We start from the raw sequence: 27,227 nt of genomic DNA on the forward strand, positions 1-27,227 counted from the left end.
AAATGAAGACATTATAATTACTAATACAAGCTAATATTTTACGATGAGGAGCAAATATCTACCTCTTAGTTCTACCACCATGACTTCATGGGCGTCAGAATTAAGTGTAAAACCATAGTATGGAATCACAGTTAGACATAGTACACCTGAATACATATGGGAATAATTTATGGACTGAAATCTCCCCATCTACTGCTCTTTCTCCTAGGGAGAAATAAATAAAGAATGAGAGTCAGATCCAATAATTTGTAGCCATCATTCATCGTTTTATAGGTATAATTAGTAAGCTTAAGTGGAACTCTGTTTGGAGATTTACTATCTCAGGAGTGTGATTAGATATGAATTAGAAGAGTGTGCAGTTACGCCACACTGTATGATAATACAAATCATATTAACAGAGATTTGCCAAAATATAATTAAAAAATTAAAGATGCTCTACTGTTTCCATCTTAAATTCGAGTAAAAGTGTAGTTTATCTTTTACTTAACTTATAAGCACTCACACATAATTTGTGGCCACAAATTCATCTTTTTAAGCTATATTTTTTAAGTTGACATAGTGAAAGTCACACCCTGTGGTGAAATTTTAAGTGCCCTGGAAAGTCTGGTGTGCACCATTTCCATCTGCCAGCTTAAACAGTGTCTTAAACAAAAGTCTGAGTGATGTGCAGAGGAAAATGCTGTGATTGCGGAGGAAATTTTCTTTTAAGAATTAACCTTTCTGAGGTATGTGTAATTTTTTTTCAGGAAGGAATAGGATTGAAAATACTGTCACATTAAAATTGCATCTAGTTGTAATAACAGCCAACAGTAGCTTCCACATGGCTTTTACCAGCCACCTTCCGGAGTTCTCTGTTTATGTTAATTTGTCAGCTGTGGTCGAGTCATAAAGGGGTACATATACCTATCTTCTTAGATTTAGGGATGGAGGATCTGAAGAGCTAAAAGGATCTACTTGCACAGTCAGCATTATGCCAAGAATGAACAAAAACATGGGAATGGGAATCCAGGAGTTCTGGATTTAAAGTCCCTATGTATGTGTGTATGCAGACTATGTGCACATCACACCGGGGCTTACACTCAGAAAAACGAAGAGATGTGTTGACATCTTGATGGTGTCAGAATATCAGCAGAGGGACAGCTCTTAGGAGTTAAAGTGAAATCCCAAAGTCACAATGTGAATGACACTAGAGTCTCCTAAAAGTTCACTGCGACTTTCCTGGCACTAAACTGCATGATGACATTTTTAATTCTTTCGTATTCAGCTTAATAAACTATGTTGGTGTCAAATAAATTGTGTATTGGAATTTATTTTATAACTGATTTATTAATCATCCCTATACAAATGATTGGATTTTTCTTTACTATAAAGCAAACTAAGCCTTGTTTTGTTTTAGAAAACATCTTGAGAAAATGTAAATTAGGACCGAGTGTCAGGGATGAAACAACTGCAGAAAATATCTTTTCACTAACGATAAGGTTCATGGGAGCGCCAAAGTCAGCGTAATTGATTTTATCACATTACTAAACTTTACATGAAAAGAATTATATATTTGCAATTTCAATGTTAATACTTATAAATTTATACCACCATTATTATCTGGGCTACATGTAGCTACTCAGAGGCACTTCGTAAATTATGATCATATAAAAAGAAGGCCGTCATACAGAAAGCAAGGCACATAAAAACAAATGGATCTCAGATTTTGAGTTTAGTGTTGAGCTCCTGATATACATTCATGTGCCTCAGTTTCTTCAAATATCAAAGGAGCTTTCCATAGAGATTAAAAAAAAACAACAACAACAAAAAAAGGAAAAATGGAAAACGCTTGACATACCTTCAGCTCTGTTAGGAATGAACCTCTTTCTAACCTGCGAGATAGGGCGGCACCATAAAGAATGAACGCCGTGGACAGACCGTCTTTCCTCTAGCCTTATGTCTTGTTAGCGTCCGTGCTCCCTCCTCACGTCCTCTCGGTTCCCATGAATATATATGATTTGGCACCAGATAGAGATTCTGGATTCCAAGCCTTCCAAGGCACGTCTCTTGGTTTTCGCTATGATCCCTCAGTTTGTGAGAGCAGAAACCCCTGCTGCCATTATTCAGTAGACAGATTTAGAACAGAGCCGAAGCTGAGCAGGTTCTGCCAGGAAATACTGTTGGCTTCGCGCTCATTACAAATATAAAAGTGAATTTTAATAGACTTGTTTCTTTGAACTAGCTAAAATATTTTTAGCCAGTAAACTTTATCCTGAACAATTGAACATACTGATTTTTTTTTCCTTATCTGGACCCTTGTTGCCTGCTATCTCAGCCATAAAAATAACATAGCCATTGAAAGAAATAATCAGGCTTTATAATTCTCAGTTTTTCAAATGAAAAAAAAATGCAATTTTCATTTACCAAATGCTCGGCACCCTTTTAGAAAGCGTGATTGAACTTTCTTTTTTTAAAGTGTAAGTACTGTTGAAGTGATACTGAATGCTAAATAATGTGTTTGTTTTTCAGCTCTTCTAAGTCTAAAGAGATTTTTTTGAATACTTCAATTATAAAAACATTTAAAACATACAAACTTGTGCAATTTTTATTTTAATGAAGATGAGAAGTTCATTAAAGAAGATAAATATTTCATTAGATCTTAAATAAAACAAAGAGATTTTTGGCTTCTCTCAGCACAAAATTCCTTTGAAAGATTAATTAATACATGCAAATTATGCAAATTAGACCCATGCAAATATTTTATGAAGACAATTAAGGGAACCATTAATTACTGCTTTTTTTGCTTCAGTGAGATTCATTCATTTAATTTTAATTTCACTTTAACTGTTTTGATGTATAATCTCGTGGCTAAGAACTTTATCTTTCCTGGCGGGTCACTTAAACTTATAAATTCCATCAAGTGAGCACACAGAAATCTGTAAAGGTATTCTTGAGACTATGTTTAGTATCAAGAGAAATTTTTGACACAATGCGCTCCCACAAACAGGGAAACTGGAAGGGAATGTGAGCTCATTCTTGGACAAGGTTCAACTGCTGGAAAAGCAATTAATTTGCTTTGGCTGTGCTAATATAGGGGAATTAGAAAGTGTGACACAAGACAAATAGAAATAATTAGTTCTCCAAAATGATGTTCTCATTAATATGGTTCGAACAGTAGAAATAAAAAAAACATTATTGTGGCATGTCTGCATTCTGTCCCTGACCACGGGAGGTGGAATAAGGCACCATAAGCTTTTTATATTTATGGTGTAAATGATGATGTTTTAATTTTTTCCTAAGTGAGTGTCTGTATCAAAGGGTGTTATATGTCTCGAATGTCTAAACGACATATGCTACTAAAGTTGATAATGGACTTTCCACATCCATTTGTTTGTATCAATTTTTAAATTTTGTTCATGGTTATTCCATATTTAAATGAACAAAGACAAGAATTCCTCGCCCGTAGCTAAACTATTTACAGATCACATTTATGACACTCAAATATAATAAACAGTTTCAAAATGTGTATTTATGTTTCATTATAAAGAAGCTATTCTGTTTATTAAACTTCCCTTAGATGTCCAGGCAACAGTGAAGGAGAAGAAAGGCTGTGGATGTAGTGATGCTGAGTGTAAGGTATAAATTCACTGATATGAATTATCTATATCTTTTACGTTATCATCTTCAATAACTAAATAGTTGGTTATAAATCTCATCAATTTTTTCTCGTGATAATAGAATTTTGAAATTCTAAGCACAAACATTTAAGTAAGTTTCTCATAAATACAAAGATAAAATTCTTCCAAAATTAACGTAGTGAACTTATATATTAATGAAGTTATATATTAATCATTATAATACCAGAGTCTTATTTAAATACTCTTTTTGGACACATTGTTTGCCATGCATGTTTTCAGCAGCACTAAGATGCTCTGGAGACTATGCTATGTGCACATGTGTTATGATTCAATATTAACCTTCTTAGTGTTTGCTAAAAGCAGTTTGGGAACTTTTCACAAAGGGGATTTTATTTCACTCACCCTCAAATTTGTCAACATCCCCCTTTTATTCAATGCTGTTGAAACAGATGCATGCTACGCTTTGTAAATTATGATCAACTGTGAATTTTATTGGTATGGTTTGCTTAATCACTCTTTCACTTCAGTAATTATGACACTAAATCAGAGATACAACATTGCATTGATCTTTAAGGTCCACTATTCAAATCATTCACAGTTTCTGCTTATCTCTTTTACTTTCGTTCTTCACATAGCATAAAACCCTATCATAAACACATTTACAAATGAGCCAGTTAACTTCAATTATTTACATATTATTAGTTCTGCTTTAAGAATGCTGTTTCAATACTGATAAAAATTTACCTGCACAATGTCCACTTTCCTCTCTAACTTGTAAGTCAAGTTAACTCTGAACATTTTAGATATATGTGATATATAATTGCTACATCTCTGAAACTCACATAGTGCCAATTCTTCATTATAGTATTTTTGCAAGAAAAAATAATGATATCTAAGACACTACAAGTGTGCAGTATGACAACAAAGATAAGGAAATTGTTTTATATACTACTACTAATAATAGTAGTATTTTAGGCCTTTAATAGTTAATGTTTCCTAAGATTAATTTCCTGCATAATTATTGTAAGTAAAAGAAGGTATTCTGAACAAAGATCTAGAAGAGGATTTCTGCACTTGGAATTTATGGATATTCACAAAAAATGCACTTTAAAAATTTAATTTTCAAGACATAACAAAGCATGTACTAAAATTATAAATAAACCTTAATATAATACTTTATGAAATACATGTGTCCCCCTGAAACTATTTGAAGTTAACGTGTAATTCTGGTTACATGAATATTAGCAATGGTTCACAAGTATGGAACTGTAAATTGTTTATTGGTTACGGCCTTGGATGATGATCACCGTTTGTTTAACATAAACAATGCCACCTTAAACTGACTAAATGTATTGAAACAATGCTAAGTGCCCCAAGTCAGTGCTAAAGGACTAAAAGCAAATTTGTTATTGCTTTGTTTTGCTCGAGTAATACATTTCTAAAACTTACATCCTTAAAAGAATGCAGTAGTTTAGATCATTTTCAGGCTGATCCTTTAAGTCCAAATGAGTCAATAGGAGTCATTAGTCAAAGGAGGGCTAGGTATAAATCCCTGGCCGCTATTTCTGTTGGTTGGTTTTGATTTTACAATATCTATTCTTGTTTTGTTTTTTTTTTTTTTTTATTTTAAACACGTTTTAACGTGTAAAATTTGGTTCGGGTAGACAAATTATTTTCTTTAAACTCTCTATAAGCAGTCTTCTATGGGATGAATTACAAATTATATATTGTCTTAGTCAGGGTTTCTATTCCTGCACAAACATCAGGACCAAGAAGCAAGTTGGGGAGGAAAGGGTTTATTCAGCTTATACTGCGGTTCATCACCAAGGAAGTCAGGACTAGAACTCAAGCAGGTCAGAAAGCAGGAGCTGATGCAGAGGCCACTGAGGGATGTTCTTTACTGGCTTGCTCAGCCTGCTCTCTTATAGAACCCAAGACTACCAGCCCAGAGATGGCACCACCCACAAAGGGCCTTTCCCCCTTGATCACTAATTGAGAAAATGCCTTACAGTTGGATCTCATGGAGGCATTTCCTCAAGTGAAGCTCCTCCTTTCTCTGTGATAACTCCAGCTGTGTCAAGTTGACAGAAAACTAGCCAGTACATGTACTAAATAAGAACCAACTTTCCAAAAATGAATATTTAAATTATGTATTTAAAAAGTAACAATTTCAGGGCTTACAAGTTGACAACTTGTAAATAATTAAATAAGTTCTTTTACTATCGTGAAATTTAATATTAATGGTAAAATCCAGCTGTATGGGTACTGTCACCTAGCAGCTAGGTGTTTCGTATGGATTAATATTTGTATTAACCTTCTGAAATTGAATTTTGTTAAATGATGAAAAGTAGTAAAAAGAGATCCTGAAATTGAGGAGAAGTCCTGGTGTTTGGGAGCTGTTGGGTCTGTAGAGATGTGTTACTAATTTTCCCTCCCATGGGAAACTTAGAGGTTTGTTTTCAAATATGGGAAAGGAGATTTTCAAGAAGCAATTATATGACAATCGAGTTAGACTTTAAAAGGTCATGAAGATGGTTAAAGTTTAAGGGAGCTTCCGTTAGGCACTGTTGAAGTTCAAGTCTGGGTTTGCCTTTTAACTATCTATTCAAACACACCTCCCATGAGAAATCAAAGATTTGTGTATTCGGGTTTCTAGCACTATGATAAAACATCCCCAACAGTAACTTGGCTTTTAAAATCTGGGTCATAATCTATTGAAAAAAGTAAAAGCAGGAACCCAGAAGTTAGAAGTGAGGCAGAAGCCATGGAAGAAGGTGGTTTACTGGCTTGCTTTGCAGGGATTACATAGCCTTCTTTCTTATACAATGCATGACCAAGGGCCCAGTGTTGGCTCTACCCACAGTGAGCTAGGCCCTCCCACATCAATTATTAATGAAGAAAATACTTGGCAAACTTGCCTATATACAAGTCTTACGAAGGCATTTTCCTCAATTGAGTTTATTTGTTCAGAAATTACTGTAGCTTGTATTAATTTGACAAACTATTAGCCAAGACAATATGCTATGAAGACAATGCATGTATTAATGATGTTTTATGTTTATGAAAAATCCATTACATGCTAAGATTTGGGGATGAAGATGAATCTTTTATATAAGTATAATTTATTTCTTATTTTTTTCTACTTTATCCATTTAGAGTGAGATGTTTCTAGTGTGGGATTATAAGCATAATATGTGAATAATGTCTAATAAAAGAGTAAAAAGCAAAACAGGGATTGATGCTTTGCACTGGAACTCGTTCTTTAGTAGTAATAATTTTGGATGTTACTAGTGACAAATTCAATTTACTCACAACCTTTTGGCTACTTGAAATGAGTGGTATGTTAGTTGTCTAAGTAGTTATCCTGAAACAGAGATACGGAAGTCCAGGTTGCAATTTATGTCAGGGAGACCCTTCTTTGGACTTGTAAATCTCAATTCCTAATCAATGCAAATTCCAAGCAATACAACCAACTGGTAGACTGATAATCAAGGAATTAATTAGCCCCTCTGATCTTTGCCTTTACTTTTTTCTTTTAATTAGAATGTTATATAAGACAGGAGAAATGGCTCCATAAGTATCCATTCTCAATCCCATTGCCTAATCTTAATTGTTGACTTGATTAAATTGATAGTGTGCACCTCAGAGTGTATCTGCAAAGCTGTTTCCAACAAGGAATAGCTGAAGAGAGGATCCACCCTGAAGGTTATTGATGCTAATCCTACAACTGATGGGGGTCTGGATAGATTGAAAATGAGGGGAAAAGAGAAAGATGAGCAGGTAGGCATTCTTTCTCTATGTTTCTTTGGTTCCATTCTAATAGCATCTCTGTTCTGTGTTGCATTCTCCACTGTGGTAGCCTGATACCTCTGGAACTCTGAGACAGAAGTAACATTTTCTACCTATAATTGTTTCTCTAAAATATGTACTCTCTAGAAAATCTGACTAGCACATTGTAAATCCACTCAATTACTAATGTATACATACTTACTAAATGCATACTGTCACAAAGTCTAAATGAAGAAAACTGTGTTAGTAGGATATTTGCATGCTAGAACATTTAAAGCAATAAAAAGCTTAATAAAGTATGTAAGTTCAAGCTAAACATGGTAAGCAAGCCTGTACTCCCACCACACAGCAAGTTGAGGTTGAAAACCTGAACATTTGAATCAGCCTATGACAGTATGAACCTGGATCAAAACATGCATAACACGCATAAAACACACACACATATTGCACACATAACATATATACACGTACAAACACACACATGCACATACACAGACACACACATCTATGCAGCATTTGCATCATGAATGATACTTGGTAGCTGAAAACTAGTAGCCAAATAGCAATCCGCCATTATAAAGGAGAAGGAAATCATTTAACAAGCACAATCTATAAGCACTCAGGGAAAAAAATATAGTGATATATCAAACAATTGGAACCCATTGCAGTTCTGACTGACAAACTCTTGCTACAACCATTAATAAGCCATTCTCCTTCATTAAGACTCAGTTTCCAACTTTGTCCAACAAAGAATTTCATTCTATCATAAACTCCTTTCCCAATACTAAGGCAGTAACATCATGATAGTTTACTTGGCATAACATCAATGCTAAAATGGATTTGTTGAATAGATGAATAATTTAAAAAGTCAGCATGCATCTTCAAATATCTAGAAAGCAGAAAGAAGATATTTTTAAATAAAAAAGATTGTGAATGTGAAAGCAAGCCTTTTATGTGTTTTCATTGGAATAGTATTTGGTTTTCTATGATCTGAGATCAGTCAAAAAGAGAATAAAAAGCCAAGTAGTTTTGATTATGGCTATTGGATGTAAATAAAAGAGATGTACTTTCAAGTGGAGTCAAGATTTTGTAAGCACAACTTGCAGACAGAGTATGATGTCAGATGAACTACAGCTCATATTTGCATTGATTTAAAAAAACCAAAATTAAAAAAAACAAGTTATTACATAAAAAATGAAAATAAATTCTCTAAGGGAAGTAAAAGTTTTAAAACATTTTAGAAAATTTCTGCATATATATGTGAAATGTTAGATACATGATTATACCAAATAATGTTAGAGTTTATAAGTGATATAGTGCTCAATGTTTAATTATTTTTAAGTAAAAGTAAAAGAAGGGTGAAGTTAATGTATGCAAATTAAATTAAATTTCTTTGTAAGTGTGATTGTAGGATAGCAAAATATAAATTTAAAATAGAATATTGAATATAAGTAAAAAATTACATAGTCCAAATCTCAGGTCAAATACAAAGAACAAGTACAAAAACAAATCAAACTGTTAATTCACCCATCAAAATGAAAACATTTTGGTATCTGACTACCAAAGCCTGATCTATTTCCTCCAAGGATCGGCAGTATGTCTTACTACATGGCCAACATTCCACCAGACAGCAGGGCCACAATCAGGACCAAACTGGATGGTAAAGGTTTGGCTCCAACTCCAGCTGAAGGAAATTGAGCAGTGCAGAGCTGGCAGTGTACAGCTTGGTCCTGAGGAGGAATAGAAAGCTCCCAGCACTGATAGAACTTGTTCTGAGCAGCCAGTAGGAACTCCAGGGGCAGAGAGAAGGAAGAACAGGGAAGTACTCTTGGACACAGTAACTTCTAAATCAAGACTGTGAGGATAGATAAGTCTGCCACAAAGGGTCTAAACTGTCCCTCGAGTGAGGGAAAACACCAGGAAGGTGATTAGGAAAAGACAAATACTAATTCTAATACGTTAGCAACATAGAGAGGACTGAGCATTCAAATGAAGAGGAAGGAAGGTAAGCTTCAATCCTTTCTCATCGTGTAGTAAGGATTTAGACCAGGGCAAGGTTCAGTGGCAAGCCAGGTGTGTGTACTGAACTTTGAGATCCTTCTGAGGCAAGAAAATAGACAATCATATATTATAATCTGATGCAGCTAAACATGTCTATGTGTGTTTGAAAGATCCTATGATTTATAAGTATGTGTGTGTGTGTATATATTTATATATATATATATATATATATATATATATATATATATAGAGAGAGAGAGAGAGAGAGAGAGAGAGAGAGAGAGAGAGGAGGGAGGGAGGGACGGAGGGAGGGACAGAGGGAGGGAGGGATGGAGGGACAGAAACCTGGGTGGGAAAGGAAACAGGGAGGGGAAGAGAGAAACATGATCAGGTATTGGGTGGGGAAAATAGGACAGAAGCCCTGAGGGCCAACAGAAAGAATAGAAACAGGCAACCTCACAAGGTGGAGGTAGGGTAATGCTCCACTATATACCAGAGACCTGGGAGGTGAGAGACTCTCAGGACTCAAAGGGAGGGACCTTAGATGAAATGTCCAACAGTAGGGAGAGGGAAATTCTAGAGCCCACCTTCAGCAGAAAGAGAGGGAATCAAGTGAGGGATTGGGTTGCCATCCCACAGTCAAAACTGTAACCCATAATTGTTCCTGTCTGAAAGACCTGCAGAGATGCATATGGGGAGGAGCCTGAGGAAAAGAAGGTCAAGCAACAGGTCCAAAGTGGGATCCACCTCAAGGAGACTCCAAGGCCTGACACTTTTACTGAGACTATGGAGCGCTCACAAAAAAAGGGCCTATCATGACTGCCCTCCAAAAGACCCAACGAGCAACTGAAAGAGTCAGATGCAGATATTTACACCCAACCAATGGGAAGAAGCTGAGAAGGAAGGTAACCCTATAGGAAGAGCAGCAATCTCAATTAGCCTGGACCCAAGATCTTTCAGACACTGTGCCACCAACCAGGAAGCATATACCAGCTGATATGAGTTCCCCACCACATATACAGCAGACAACTGACAGGTCTGGACTCAGAAGGAGAAGTTGTACCTAACCCAGGAGACTGGAGGCCCTAGGGAGTGGAGCGTTCTAGTGGAATAGGTGGGTAGAGTGGATGGAGATATCCTTGAAGAGACTGGGGGGTGGCAGGGCAGAAGTACAGGATGTGGAACAGTCAGAGGGTGGCCTGGGAAGGGGATAAAATCTGGACTATAAAAATAATTAAATAAAATTAAAAAAAAGAAATTAGAAAGAAAAATATTTTTAAAAATGGGTGTTATTGTCTAGTGAGAGAGAATATCATGTGCAGAGGATTTAAACTAATAAAACTATCATGTTTGTCCATATACAGCATACATTTTTGAAAGTGATAGTAGAGTGAAGTTTGGGACCATAGTTTTTGACTACACATAAGCCATATAAAAACTGAATATGTGTATGAATTCTGTATATAAATGATCTTATAAAATGATCTTATAAAACATATAGTAGAGTATGCTTTTTAAACTCCAGCAGAAATTAAAATATGGATGGTTGTTAAAAGTCACAGCATGGAAGACCTAATTGCAATGTAAATCAGATCCTGAAACAAATTGCTGTTAAATATTTGGATATTCACTGTGCATTTAGAATCTCAACCAAACTCATAAATTTTGAATTACTTATTTGCCATATCAGCAGTGCAGAATTTTTCCCTGTGCACTATAAACAGATTTACCTCACGAGTCAAGAAAATGATTAACCATTAAACAATTAATGATTCTATTCTTCAGAATTATTTCTTACACCATTCTGTTTTCTTCTTTCTCATATTTTTGCTTTTATGGAAATGGTGATACAAAATGCCCATGAGATGCTGTCTCGCCTAGTCTAGGTGCTACTATGACAGTAATCATCTTGCATTTGAGTGGTCCTTAAGCATCCAACATCTAGATGATTCACTCCAATGCCAAGGGTGGCATTATTGATGGCTAAAATCTTAAAAATACATGACGAGTATAAAAATTGTGGGTTATTTATGTTTTGTGTTGTTTACCAATTCAGATGAGTCATTTCAGAATAGAGAATGATTTTCTGCTATGGTTGGACTGGGAATAAGAAGGCAGCTGAGCCTAGCACCACAGCTGGGCATAGGGACTCTGGTTGACATAGTGAGGCAAGGAAGTTTGGGTTTGTTTGTTTTGTTGGTTGTTTTGTGTTTTGTTTTGTTTTGTTTTTTTGTTTGTATGTTTTATATTTCATTATTATTATTATTATTATTATTATTATTATTATTATTAACCTGTGAACAAGTTAGTACCCCACAGATCGCAAAACACACGACAGAGACTGGTTCATAAATGAGAAATTAGTTTGGACTCGTTCTTAATCGCCTTTTTATCTACTCAATGTTCTTTGTTTCGTGCAGTTCACAGTTAATTTTCTTCTGTTGTACATTATAAATGTGTTAAGTTAATCTTGATGTTAAAAACAAAAAAGAAAAATTCAAAACAAAACAAAGCAAAAGAGGAAGGGAAAAAAAACCTTACTATTACTCAATGGAGTTAGAGGGGGAGAAATCTGTTTTTGGTATTCTTTCAAAAGTATTAAATAGAAAGCTGAAGTAATGGTAATAGAAAGAGTGGGGACAGAGTGTGGTGATGTGTGCCTTAATGCAAGCAGTCAGGAGGCAGAGACAGACAAATATCTGTGAGTTCCAGGCCAGCCAAAGGAGAGGAAGGAGGAGGGGGGAAGGGGACAGGAGGAGGAGGAGGAGGAAGAGGAGGAGGTGCAAAGACAGAAGAAACTAATAGGTATAAAGTTTTTCATCGCATAAATTCTCTTTTTAACTCTTAACTTTGAAAAATCATTAAAAAAAACTGTGAACAGCACAAAGTGAATTAGGAATAAAATCGGAATTTTAAAATCAACAATCGAAAGGTATATAAATCCTGCAGAGAATAGGGGACAGGAAGATCGTAGGAGGTAGAGGGAGGGAGCACCTGGAAAGGAGAGAGGAGGGGGAGGAAAAACTGGGCGGGGGGGGCAGGATCAGGTACTGGAGGGGGCAGGAGAAAGGTACAGAGAGTCAGGAAATCGAATAAAAATATGTAGCAGTGGTGGATTAGGAACTGGAGGCAGCCACTGGAGGGTCCCAGACGCCAGGGAAGGACCCAGTGCAGATGACTTCAGCAGAAACGCACAGAGAAAGGGAGATAGACCTTATAGAGACCACCTCCAGTAGACAGGCATGGCCTCCATTCGAGGGATGGGGCCACCCACCCATCTCAAAACTTTTAACCCAGAAATGTTCCTGTCCAAAGGAATTACAGGAACAAAACATGGAGCAGAGACTGAAGGAAGGGCCATCTGCAGACAGCCCTACCTGGGGATCCATCCTGTCTACAGACACCAAACCTCTGCACTGTTGCTGTTGCCAAGAGGAGCTTGCTGACAGGAACCTGGTATGGCTGTTTCCTGGGAGGTTCTGCCAGCTCCTGACCAATGTAGATGCAGATGCTTGGTTCCACAGCCTACTGAGCTTAGGGACCCTGGTGTGGGAGCTGGCAGAGCAGAGGGGAATTGCAACCCCATAAGAAAAACAGTGTAGCCTGGAGTGGTGCCGCATGCCTTTAATCCCAACACTCTGGAGGCAGAGGCAGGTGGATTTCTGAGTTCGAGACCAGCCTGGTCTACAAAGTGAGTTCCAGGACAGCCAGGGCTCAAAAAATCAAAATCAAAAACAAAAACAAAACAAAACAAAACAAAACAAAGCAAAACAAACAAACAAAACAAACAAACAAGGAAGGAAGGAAGGAAGGAAGGAAGAAAGAAAGAAAGAAAGAAAGAAAGAAAGAAAGAAAGAAAGAAAGAAAGAAAGAAAGAAAGAAAGAAAGAAAGAAAGAAACGTAGGCTAGTTGGACCATACAGAGCTCCCAGGATCTAGACCACCAACCAAGGTACAGGGAAGGATTCTTGTCTCCAGATACATATATAAGGGAGGATGGCCTTGTCTGACATCAATGGGAGGCCCTTGGTCCTGTGGAGGTTTGATGTCCCAGCATAGGAGAATGCTGGAGGGGCAGGAGAGGGTGGTGGCAAAGGGGAGGGGAGAGAGGGCCAACGTGAGATTGAGGGTTGTGGAGAGGTAACCCAGAAGAGGGATACCATTTGAGATGTAAAGGACTGGAACACCTAATGAATCATCATCGTCAAATATTGAAGCAATTGGGTTATGTTTACTACTTTATTCAGTTGGCTTCATTCTTGAAAGTAAAAGAAAGAAAATAATTGTTTTTCACACGTAAATCACAGCAATACAAATTTTGCGTTTTCAATATTCATCCTTATATAGCAAGACTTTAATTATATTAAAATGCATGTTTAGAAATATGTGAACTTTAGAATTTAAAATGAAAATAGGAACAATTTCATTAATTACCCAAATTCTGTTGCCTGTGCATTATGCCAGATATAGTCTGTGATATATAAGCAACACATTTGATGTGATTTCAGTATTTTTGCGAAATAATTCACTAAATAGCCCAGGATGGTTTTCCACTTGAAATTCCTCTGCTTTATTTTCTAAAAGTTCTAGAAATCACAGGCTTGTGGCACCTCACCCAAGTGCAAAAAAAGAAAAACAAGGGGAAAAAAAAAACCGTTGCTTCATCAGTCCTAACAATGAATGACAATGAACATATAGAGATGTGTGATCCTTATAGCTTTTGCCTATGTTCAGTGGAAGATTACATAAATATTATACCAAACTGGACTGTCTGAGGTTTACTAGAGTATTTCATATGAGCTGAATTAGTGTATGCATAATCCCTTATGTAAACACACCAGAACTGGTGTTACCTCCACCTGTACTGAGGGTCTCATTCCTCATAATGAGAATTGGCTTTCTGGGAAGAGTAACATTTCCTAGAAAGTAGATTCTTTCATATGATCCAAAAGATGTGCATAAGTGCAGTGAAATGCATCATCCTGTTAAAAAGGAGATAGTTTTTGTATCTAGAACTTCATTAATCTTCTACTCAATAAAATATTTCCTAATAGCATATTATTCAAGTTTTGTTAATTAAAACTAATCATTATGGCATAAAGAAAGATAAATATTGGTTTAATATATAACATTATATCCCCAGGGATATTTCTTCAATTTGTGGATGATTATTTACAGGATACAAAACAAGTGTGCTGCTTTTACACTAAGCCCAGGCTGACACTTTTGGAGCTGACTGAGTAACACAATTTGTATCAAATGATGCCCTAAAAATGATTGAGCTTAAAATGTAAAACAAAAGCATCGGGGAAGATTGTGGCCATTAATCATTTTAGATTTCCCCTTGAAGAATCATCTTTACTTGGAATAGAAAACAAATGCTCTTTTTCCCCCTGTTTCTATATTCATGTTGTTAGTGGATTTGTCTAGAATAGGTGTTGGAAAGTAAACGCTGCTTTCTGATTTCATTCTTGCTCAATCCCAGAGGCTCCACGATATACCATATCTAGCTTTCTAGCTGTTTAACAAAACCTCCTTACTATCCTATATTTGATCTTGCTCAGCATACCTTCATTATTAAATGTATATTATAGTACACAGAACATATGAAAATCCACATATGACCTAAACAATAATTCTTATTCTTAGCATTTAGTGAATCTATTTTATATGTATCCTGCTGTGGCTGTCACAAAAATGAGTAGACACCTTTACATTTTAAAACTATTTGTATAGCACATGACTTTATGTAGAATGGAGTTATACAGCCTGCCAGAATTAGATTGTGCTCCAAACACTCAATAAAACACATTCACTGTGTCCAATATTAAATCATACAATGTTTAAAATTAATTATTCCCTTTTAATTGCATTATATAAACAGAAATGACCTGTTAATTTAAAGAAAATCTATCAGCACAAAATGAATTCAGTCCTATAAACAAGCAAGATGAACTTGACCTTGTTTGAACTTGTTTTGATGTGGCCCAGATGGTAGGCTACATGCTTGAATAGCGGCCTAAAGCAGAGGAAAAACTCATATAGCCAGATCTAGATTTATAGCCTCTGCAAATTCCTACCTTGTATTGTCCTTTCAGCATCTGCTCTCCCTCCACTGCGGTCAGCTTCTATCTCGGGGGTCAGGGAGTCTAAAAGCATAAAGAATTAAGAAAGGACATAGATTTCATTTGATTCCTATTGCCTTTTAAAAACAAGAGCTACCTGTTCGTTTGATACAGAATTAAAACCATGTAAATCTCCTATTTTCAAGATTTAACAGAATGGTAATTATAAGAATTTTCGGAAGGTGTAGATACATAAAGTAAAATTGGACATATGATAGACTGAAGTAACGGTTCTTAGATTAATCTTGCATCCTTTTTCTGTAGAAATGAATTTTGAGAAGCAGAAAAGCAATGCCAAGTCCCAGATAATGAGATCAAATCACACAATGATCAAATCACCTATCAAATAGCACATGAGACCTAGACATATACACACTCACAAGCACATGTCCAACATTGTCCTTCCTCTAATGCAAATCAAAGTTGCGTATGCAAAACCATGCATGTTCTCACCATTTAAGACCCGGAGACTGTCCGCTGAAGCTGCCTGTTTCAGTGTCTGCTCTGCTTGCTCACGGCGTTTTGTCTCAAATTCTAGTGCCTCCTGCAGTTTTCTCTTTGCTTTCTTTTCCTTCTTTAGCCTCTTTTGAACGATGGCTGGAAGAGAAACCTGCAAATTACTTTTCGGGTCTGTCATGATGCTGATTTACAAATGGTCAATAATCCTTATAATATTCATTTCTCCTTATAGATCAGAGTCTGGCTACAAAGAGGAAATCCCAAGTCCCAACTTCACCTTAAATTATCCCAAAGAATATGTTCATAAGAGCCAATTCTATATTTAACCCTTAAATAACTACAAGAACGGCTCAATTGTCCTATGAAGAGATAAATTTAACAGACGGTACTAAGTATAGTAAATTCTGTGTTCACTGATACAGGGAGCTTGTTAAACATAAAAGTTGTGGCTTAGTCTCTGCTTGCAGTCAGTTCACTGCAGCGTACACTCAATAGTGCATATTTTTGTGTGCACATTATACAGCACACACAATAGTTGTATGTGTGTTCCTCGTCTCAGGAGGCAGTACCTCTACAAATGCTGCTGAAAGAAACCAGAAATAATAAAAAAAAAACAACAACTAGATTTTTAATAATTATTCCTTCTGATTTTATAAAATATAGAATATTGCATGTATATGATGAATAACATATGCTATTCATATGTAAAAGTAGTCATTTTAACATAATTATGATATCAACATAATCAGCAATATTATTTTTTTCTAAAATTGATTCCTTCCTGGGTAATACTATAACATGTTTCAAGGAAACATATTATAGCTTCATTTTGTTGATGTTAGAGTCTATAGCAAATCTTCCTTGAAGTTATAATGTTCTACCGACGACATGGTTTTGTATGAAAAAGTGTAGTATGATACTGAAGTTGTTTATGATACATTTTCTCCCATGAGATGATTAGAATAGTGGTGTTTAATGCTGATCAACAAATAATAACAATATGAACAATCAAAGTGTACATCCATAGATTAAACGGTTTTTACTCTGTCTACACCTATGTAGATGGACTTAGGAAGAAATGGTGGCAAATGTTAATTCTTTAAAACTTATCTATCTGGATAATTAATAACCACTATGACAAATTTAGTCTTTTAGCTATAAAGAGAAATTGCTCTGTGTCTTGTGACCCACTGAAGAACAATGCATTTACTTAATTTCATATTTAATAGGCATGTAAAGGTAGGAAAGTGTTCCAGTAAATATTTAGTTTCAGTTTCTACTCCCCATGTCTCATTTGTATCATCATTCGGTCTACGTTGATGGCAGCCCATTAACCCTTGAGCTCATTGGCTTTTGTATCACATATCTCAAATAATTTTACCCCCAATGGGCATTGACTACATTGTTATCTATGAAATAATTGGCACTGATTCAAAATAATGCTAATTTTCTGCATATAAGAATGAAATAATATTCTTATTTTACTGTACTTGTAGTTCTTTTTCCAAATGTTATATTATTTATCCATGAAAAGATATAGTAGTTTTGAAACAAGTTTATAAATAACACATGATCATGAAACATGAATACACAGCACTGAGCCATTTACCATTCAATTTCCTCCTATATGATTGCCTGAAATAAGATTGAACCAGTTGTCTGCAGGATAACACACTTTATGAGTAGATACATTTATAGTGGGTAAGTATGAATAATTATTATTTTCAGCTTACTGTTGGAAGTTAATTAAATGGGAGGAGATTCAGGGTGTGATCTGTGGATGTTTTTGCCCTCTAGTGGTTAGAGGAATAATACTGAAGGCAAAACCTGGTCTTACTAGACTTGCCAGTCTCCAAAGGTTATTTTAGAAATCCTACGGCCTATCATTTAATCTTATATGAATCTTATTCAGGTTAGAAAAAAGTAGAAATTTGGCTCTCTCATCAAAAATGGTTCCACAGATTCATCTCTTTGCTCAAACATCCTCATTCACTTTACACACATCTATTATCATGCTTGAATTATTTTAGTCCTTAAATCTATGCATATGCATATTATTTTATACCATGTTATATACTGAATGAGTGTTATGTGATGTATGATGATGTCTCTAAAATGCTGAATTCAGACACCTAGTAGATAATGACTTATTACAACTAATGCAATAACTGTGGAAATTCTAAAACAGAAACAATGATCTTTAAATGACCACCTCAAACATGAAAGGTGGACAGTTGAAGAATTTATAATGGATACTTATAAAATTAAGGAAAGGGAAATCACCCTTTTCTACAGATCTTGTGAAATCATGTAGCTGAATCGAAGGAGAGATTGGTTGTCATCGTCAAATTCATGTAAAAAATAAATACACAAATATGAATGACCTTCAAAATTATTTATCGATGACCAGTACAATATTGTAAAAGAAACAATTTGCAGATCAATAATGCCATTATTTTTATCCAATAAGAATTCATTTTGATCTGTACTTCATGTACTTGACCTTGTTGAATGAAAATGAAGCATTCAGAAGGAAAATTATACAAACGCTTAACTTCAGTCGTTTGCTCAGATATTCATCAAGCTTCCATGTCAGTTGATAAATATCTCACCAAACCTGCTTTGCTTGAATAATCAGTCTTTTCTATTTTAGTTTTATGACTTTAACTCCTGAGGTTTTCAAAGAGCAACTGTGAGTGAACACAACATTCTTTGTCAGAGTTCTCATCTTATCAGAGCCCATTCTTATCTTAAGGAATATGAATTCATTAAACCCTATAAGCAATGAAAAACTATATGACCAATGATATGGATAGATATACCCAATCCTGAGGTAGAAAACAGAAGATAGTATGGACTTTGAACATTCATAAATACAATAAACTTGGGAATCAAGTACTATTCTAAGCTTTGTTACAGGCAATGTAGCAAAAATTAAACAACCAAACACAGAACAGTATTATTATGTCAAATATTTCACTTAAACTTTTGGAATTGTGTGGACTTTCACAGGTACCTCTGTTCTTTTGTTCCATGGCCAGCTGTTTCTCCAGTGTTTCTCTTAGTTCTCTTTCTCTTAAAAAATCCATCTTCAGCTCTGTTTTTTCCAGTTGGACCTGCTTTTCTTGAGCTCTGGCATTGTCTATGGCAACTTTCAAGAGGCCCTGGACAAAGAAGGTATTCAGCATAAGGATACTTTGGTATAAAACCCATTTTGTTAGTTATTTAGATGTATTCAATTCCTGCAAACACAAATGCATAAATACAACAATTAAAACAAACTAGAAAACCTTCTAAGTCTAATTAAACTATTCAGAAAGACAAATATTTATGGTATGTGGGTTCATTGGTTTGAAGTAGACTACTCAGCTTTTGAAAAAGATAATAAGTGTCACACCAAAGCATACTATAAAATACAAATGGGAAAAGTTGCCAGGAACAGTTCTATAGGAGCCATGCAGCATGGCCTGGTAGGCTGACAGCATCTTCAAATTTATGCAACCATTCCCCAACAAGGACACACCCTCTAAAACTTGTAGGGAATTGCAGTCTGGCCTCCAGTCGAGCTGAGGTCTGAACCCAGATGGTCATAATTCACCTTCATGACACGGTAGGCATTCCCTCATGATCCTGGAACTCTGGCCCCTGCCTAAGTTACCACCTCCCACAGCCCCCACAAGAGAAGCATGGTCAGTAGTCATGTAAAAGCAATGGCCCAAGCTTCTGACCTTCAGGCTAAACTCCTCCCCAGTTACCTAGCAACAGTAAAGTCCATAAAACGGGCTGTTAGGCCCCCAAGTTGCTCTCTTGCTCTTACTCCTTTGTTCCTTTACCTCTCACTTCTCTTTCCTCTTCTCTTTCTCTTTGTCTTCTTCTTTCCTTTCCTTTCCTTTCCTTTCCTCTCTCCCTCCCTCCCTCTCTCCCTCTCTCCCTCCCTCTCTCTCTCTCTCTCTCTCTCTCTCTCTCTCTCTCTCTCTCTCTCTCTCACTCACTCACTCCAATAAAGCTCTTAAACCATAGAGTGTCTCTGCTCCATCAAGATCCGCTGCACCACTCTCATCAGTGTTGGGAACCTCTTTCCCTATTCCCTTTCTCCAATAACCCCAGGGCTACAGGGTATGGCCTCGGGGTTCCCTGCTGTGTGGGTCAGGCATGCTCACCCGGGGCCAAGTGGAAAAGTGTCCAGCAACTCTGCCTGCATCTGTTAGGTCCCTTTTCCTCCCCAACTTCTCCCTAGAGCCTCCCTTTATTTTGTTCCCTACAAAAGCTGTCTTTCATTGTGTTCCTCACTTCAACTATCTGTGTCTGCTGTAGGAAGCTTTCTCTTCCCTCTAGAATTTCACATGGCTCACACCCCCATTTTACTTTACCTTTGCCTAAAGCCACAATTCAGAAGACTTCTCTAATCATCCAACCAGAAATGCCCTTCATGTAGATGTTGTTAGCCTTTCTTAATCATTATCATTAGGTTCACAATTAATATTATTAGATATCTATGTATTCACTGGTTTATATCATCCCTCTTCCACGGTAATGTAAGTTTTTGACAAAGGCAAGGATATTTGTTACTATTTAGCATTCAGTCCCCAATAATCCAAACTATGCCCATAATTTTAAAATATTAAAATACTCAAAAATTAAAATGATCACTCTGCTCTATTTTTGAGGCTATAATATAATTAAGGCATCTAGAACAAAAGATTAGCTATTAGTCATCTTTATAAAAACCTTAAAAGTACTTTAATAATCTGAGAATAATATTAGGAGAGTATTTCACAGGCAAGTAAGAGTTTAGTGAAAACAAAACTTATTTAGCCTTACAACTGATCATAGGGATATGTACTTTTCTGGTGTATAATTTTCATCAAATTTAGCTGTTCCTTCATATTTTAAATGTAAAATGTGAGCACACAGTCGACATATAAAAAAATCCCGTGTGCTTTGTCAGAGTTATTTAGGTCCAAAGTTATTACTGAAAATTGCAGTTAAAAATTCTATCACCATGAATTCAGCAATGCAAAATGCTATATTTGGAGTATAAAGTATTTTGTCATGGTCTGTGAATGTGCCAGTCTGAAATTTGCTATTGAAATTACACAGGAGGTGGAATTTAATGCCATTGCTAGACATTCTCAAGGATTCAACTTTTTTTTTTTTTTTTTAAAGTCAGTGTGAAAACTTTGAACCAGGAATTCCAACTTTGGCTTGACTTGAACGAGAATATAGACAGATAGCCTGTCTCCAGCAGAACAGCGTAACTATTAATACACTCAAAGCCATTATATATATATATATATATATATATATATATATATATATATATATATATATATATATATATAATTATTGTGTGCTATGTTCGACCTAGAGTTTTCTGGCTTAATTTTTTTCTATGTAGCAGCTCTTCCACCCCCACTCTCTGGTTGCTTAATAATAAAATACAGCTTCTAAGGAAACTGACATCTTAACTGAATTCAGTAACATTCCTGTATATGTTTCTTCTGCACCAGGAACAAACAATTAGTAACAAATGAAAGAGATCATTACATCAAGTGCCCTTTCAGATCACCCCAATTAAAACTTTAGTTTAGCTGTATTTTAATTCTAAGATACCAAATTCTAATTTTCTGCTCTGATTGCTCTTGTTGACTTATCTTTGAAAGATGTCCTCTCGCTGCAATGTCTAGAGATTATTTAGCAAGATGCCAATGTTGGCACCACTTAATGTGTTGATTGGTTGTGTTATCAGTAGCTGTTTAAAATAAATTACTATTAAACTATTATTGTCCTTGGGTGACAAGACACAATATTTTGGTGTTCTTAAATATGAAATAATCATTACAAATAAACACGTTGACTAATGTTAAGCTCTAATCTGTGTGATTTTATTATTAATATCAGTTTGTAAAGGATGAAGTTGCTCGGAGCACTAACATTTACTTTATGCTTTTGTTACAGTTATTGGTAACTGTTGCCAATGGTGTTTTGATTGTGTCTGAAAAATATTAGCTTTTAGGATCTTATGCTCTATAAAGACTATATATAAGCAATTTAAAATATAGACTTTAAATTAAAGCACACCAGTAGGAGTCCAGTGTGAACTAAAGTCTGCATAAGGACCAGACTCACCCATACACAATGGAAAGGCATTGCCAGCAGTAAGTCTGTGCATAACAATGTAAATACAGACTGCTAATTCAAGATCAGTGCAACAGGAGACTGGAAAAAAGCAACACCAAGCAGCGTTCACAACATCTACATGTTCTTAAGACACCATTTAACTCTCAGTCCCAATATTCTCAAATTTGTGTAAATTCTGTTGCAGTTCCAGGTAGGTGGTGTGCAGAAATTTACAGTAACCATGTGGTCTCACATGGAAGGACTATATCTGTCCAGTGCTATGACATTTTATATTACAGTTAAGAGGGGGAAGTTTCAAGCATGACTTTTTTTTTCCTCTGAAGGGTCTTTATATTCTCATAACACTGAAGTTGGGTGATAGCTCTAAGGAAATAGAGTTGAGGTTTATTCTGAGGCACAACAATGGTAAAAGACAATGGTTGGTTGTCTACAGATTTATTTTCACAATATTTGTGATTGATGTTCATGATCATACAAATTCTTATTAGCTAAAATATTTTCTCTTCTTTCTTTTTCCCCCCAGAAGGTAAACCACCTCATAAAATTGCCGAGGTGGGTGACTGCAGTGAGCCTTACAGTGTTACTACAGTTTCTACAATTCAGACAGCACATGAGAGGACTTCTAGAAATTCTCATATGAATGCCAAGATTTAGACACACCAGCTCTATCCATGAGTAAAAGTTTCCTTATTCTACTTTTGTGTTATATTCAAATTTGTTTTTGAAAGTGACATAAAATTTCTACCAAATAATGTGCCATAGAGAAAAATGAGTAAAACTTCCCATCTGAGGAAGACTAGAAGCAATTCCTTTGCCCAACAAAATATTAAAACTTAAAAGAGAAAGGTCCAGAGGGCTCAGAGATTCACCTAAGACTTTACTAGTCTAGGGCTTTAGGTCAGAGCATCAGCTATGTGAAAGTCCTGAAAATCAAACTTTTGATAATAGAAAGAAAAAAAATGACAGCACGAAGTAATGAACTATGACAGAAATATTATTAAAATTTTCTCAGTCTAATATTACAGAGCTTCCCAAAGTTAATCAATGACGTTCTTCCTAGGAAACATCCCTTCTGTGTTTAAGTCCACCTTGTGAGTCATGTGTGCTTATAGTAAGTCAGCCAGTGCTCTGAAATCACTATTACCATATCTACCTCAATAACCTTATATGCACAGCCACGATATCCAAAGATGTAGAAGAATCATTGTAAAATAGAACTGTATGTGGTTAGGTGGCAGGGTGGATATAGGACCTAGCAGTCAAGTCTGATGAACTGAGTTCAGTTTCCAGAACACAAATGATGGAAGGAAGGAAAGAACCAATTGTAAGTTCCTTGCTGACCTCCATGTGTGCACCATGACAACCCCCTCCTTTAATCACCGCCACATGTACAAAATAAATACGTCAGTATTTTAAACTGTATAGAACCATTGCAATTGGCACACTATATTTTCTTACTAGTATTGGTCATACTATTGTTGCTACTGTAAATAATGTTTAGCAAATAAGGGATATAGTCCAGGATTTGAACTATCATTATTGGTACCATCACAGTGGTGTTAAGAATTCTGGGTATACTTTAGTATTATTTTTACTTTAGTCTTGCCCAAAATTGTATGAGGAAAAAAAGAAAGAAAATCACATTACATAATCATAAAGGATGTAATACCAATATTGGCAACTTTAACCTAGTCAGGCTTTGGATACAGTGTTATTTTCTAGATAGGTTTAAATAAATTTTATATGAATAAGGCAAATAAACAAGCAGCTAGGCTTTGGATATAATGTTATTCTCTAGGTAGGTTCAAATAAACTTTATATGAATAAGGCAAGTAAACAAGCTCTTCATTTTTTCACAGAACGTAAAAGGCAACGTAAAACAATTTGTGTGCTATGATGATGCTGGTTCGGAGATGGATAATGAGAGTTTCTCAGTTGTGATACTTAGGCGAGTTCTATTTCCTTGTATTTCCTCTCACACTCAAACGCAAAGTGCTTCTCAAATGCCGTAGTTGTGTTATACTTAATTATTAAACCAGGGTAAATAAAATTTGGGCTGTCCTTTTCTCCTTCTACCATCTCTTTCAGGATTTCCTACATTGGTTAATTTCTGATTTAGTGGTGTTATTTTTGGTGACACTGGAAGATTGAACATGGGGCCTTGAACATGCTAGGCAAGCCAAACACTCTACCACTGAACCAGTTCCACTTTCTTAACTTCTCTCTGCACACAAACCACCATGAACCCTTTAATATAAGCATCTTTAGAAATAACTATCTATAACTAAATGTACTGTCTTCATCCTCTCTTTTATTTCAACTTTTACTTATGAATCTAAACTTAAACTCTACTATGGGTAAGTCAGAAGTGTCCTTCCCACTGAATTGCCTCACTAGCTTCACTTCTGTTCATTCTATAATGAATTTGCATTTTCACTGTATACACTGGTTTGGGGGTAAAAAAGGCACAAACAAGTAATTATACTGTCAGTTCTAAGACTTGAAGTTTAGTGATTTAAGATGAGAATCCAATTGAGTGTATTCTATTTTCAGCCAATATTTGAAGGTGTCCCATCCAAGTATTTGACTCTAAAACATTTCCTCATATTAAACTGCCTTGTAATCTGTCCAGGGACTACACTGAAACAGAAAGCTGTATATGTACTATACCGAATAAACCATGTAAATACCATGTAAAAATACAAGTTCTAAAAAAAGAAATGGAATGAAATTTTATTCCTCCCTTAACATTAATTACTGTTATTCATTTTTGTTATTCATATTTTCCTTTTCACTTTTAGTTTGTAAAATACTCCAGTGATACAAATCAAACTCTACAACTCTTCTAGGTCCTGAATTCTTAAAGCATTAATAAAATATTGTAATGAGAGTTCAATTTTTACATGCAAATACATTTTCCATAAGTCTTACTTCTAAAGTAGAAAGAGATGGAAATCATTAAAATGATATTGTGGAGGACACATCTGTAGCAATCATCACGGATTTAATTATTAAAAGTTGTTAACAAATACTATACTGTAAAATCACTTGCATTGAAAACGATGCTATAAACAATATTTTAAAGGAATTTGGGAAATTACTCTTCATGGCAACAAGGAACTTTTCAGATAACCATAGAGCATTAAGTTGACTATATGAGTGTGTTACAGTTCTGATACAGAAAGCAGAGAACTCAATTATACATACTTGAACCTGAAGACAAAAATTGAGGGGGGCGGATTTTAATTACCCAAATTAAAATTCAGACAGCAAACATATTCATATTCTATATTTAATAAGCCAGGCTCATGATTGTCTAAGCATTTTATATGACACCTTGGATAATGCCATTACTCAATAAATGGGCCAATAATAAGAGTTAGCATGTGGTGTTTTACAAACTTACTTGAAATCATCAAAAAATCAGCGCACACACACACATATATTATTATCAGTATGCATTTGTATTTGTTTCTCTGTGTTTGGAACTCTGATTTTATGTTTTAGTTTTATTTTATGTATACATATGTTCATGAATGTGTACATGAGGGTGTTTTAAATATTTATAGGCATATAACACTATGTCTATATAGACATGCTAAGACTGATGTAAATACATATAATTTTTAATTAAGGAATTTTAGATTGATGACCTAGCTTTAATAGTTCCAAATCTCAATCAATAAAACCCAAAAATTAATACTTTAGCTTGTTTTGCTTATCATCCTATAGGTAATTTTCCTAAGCTATGTCCTCGGGGCATATGTTTGAAAAAGAAAGCAGGTTTAGAATACTTAAATACTTAAATACATATTTAATTTGCCTACAATATGTACATTTGATTTTCTCTTTCTTTCTAAAATAAATACTTAGTTAGAAGTTATGGGAATAGCATGCATAGTCTAAATACTCCTAGCATACTGTGGGTGGGTGGATACGCCCTAACTATCAATACTTGACTTAGATCTGTGGATGTTAGCACAGTACTCAGGCCTATTGTGCAGCCATTCCTCAGAGGAGTAAGATGCTTTGTAACACAAACTGGATTTTATTTGGTGCTGAAATTCAAATCAAGTTAGACTGTTCAAAGTTAGCTTAATATGGAGTTATACATAGAATAAAATACTGTTCTCTACTTTTCTTAATTTATTAGTTCTTTGAGAATTTTATATCTGTTTAAATCATATTCACCCCTACCCTCACTTCTCCCAGATCTACCCCCTTATCTGCACACCCAAATTTGTCTCTTTTCCTTCTGTGTGTCTCTTTGCCTGTCTGTCTGTCTCTGTCTTCCCCTGTCCCTCTCAGTGTCTGTCTGCCTTTCTTTCTGTGTCTGTTTTTCTGTCTCTCTGTTGTCTCTCTCAGTCTCTCGCTCTCACTCTCTTGCTTGCTCTCTCCCTCTTCTCTCCCACTTTCTGTCTCTATCTGTCGCAATCTTGCTGTCTCTCTCTGTCTCTGATTCTGTCTCACTCTCACTCTCTCACTGACTCTCTCTGTCTTTGTCTTTCTGTCTCGGTCTCCCTGTCTCTTTCTCTTATTTAATTATTTCATTTATTTATGCTCTAAATGTCTCCCATTCCCTTCCCTTCTCCCTCTTCTCCAGTCCCTCCCCTTTGCTTCTGAGAGAGTGCTTCCCACCCACACACTCACCCAACCACACCCACCTCACCCCTGCCAGCATCCAGCTTTCCTGGGGCATCAAGGTTCTATTCTTTAGTTAGATTTTTGTCTGCCTTGAGCTTGCATCGGTTGCGTGTAAATCGTTTAATCTGTTATGCAATTTTCCTACTATGTCCCCCAAACACTGTTTCTTAGAGGCACCAGCTTCCCCTTCCTCTTAAGTCTGTTCCCTCCTTTTCCCGAAGGATCCCCGAAACAGAAGGCAGAGATATGGTACATATATTACATGTAGGGCTGAACATTTGGTTGACTCTTAATCTGTAGTTTGACCAGTTGTGGTATTCCCATTATTCTCAGAAAGCATTTGTCTTAAAAAGAGACCTTTACTTGTAATATGGGTAAAATTTCAGGGAAAGTGTCTCATGTTTACTTTCAGATATAAACACTAATTTGGCCATGATAGAAATGACTTTGGA

General features: G+C 35.7%; 1 protein-coding gene across 2 annotated transcripts in view; it reads right to left on the minus strand.

The window, feature by feature from the left end:
• Dach1 (dachshund family transcription factor 1) overlaps positions 1-27,227 on the minus strand; it is a 383,574-nt gene that overhangs the window by 24,496 nt on the left and 331,851 nt on the right. For both annotated transcript variants that reach the window (XM_021181594.3, XM_021181596.3), the window contains 3 exons: positions 19,007-19,154; positions 15,985-16,128; positions 15,487-15,555 (listed from right to left, as the gene is read on the minus strand). In XM_021181594.3, the coding sequence (XP_021037253.1) occupies positions 15,487-15,555; positions 15,985-16,128; positions 19,007-19,154 (361 nt within the window). The remainder of the gene's footprint in view (positions 1-15,486; positions 15,556-15,984; positions 16,129-19,006; positions 19,155-27,227) is intronic.

This window comes from Mus caroli, unplaced genomic scaffold (genome assembly GCF_978045245.1).
Source record: "Mus caroli unplaced genomic scaffold, Mus_caroli_1 scaffold_12, whole genome shotgun sequence".
Classification (NCBI taxonomy): Eukaryota; Metazoa; Chordata; class Mammalia; order Rodentia; family Muridae; genus Mus; species Mus caroli.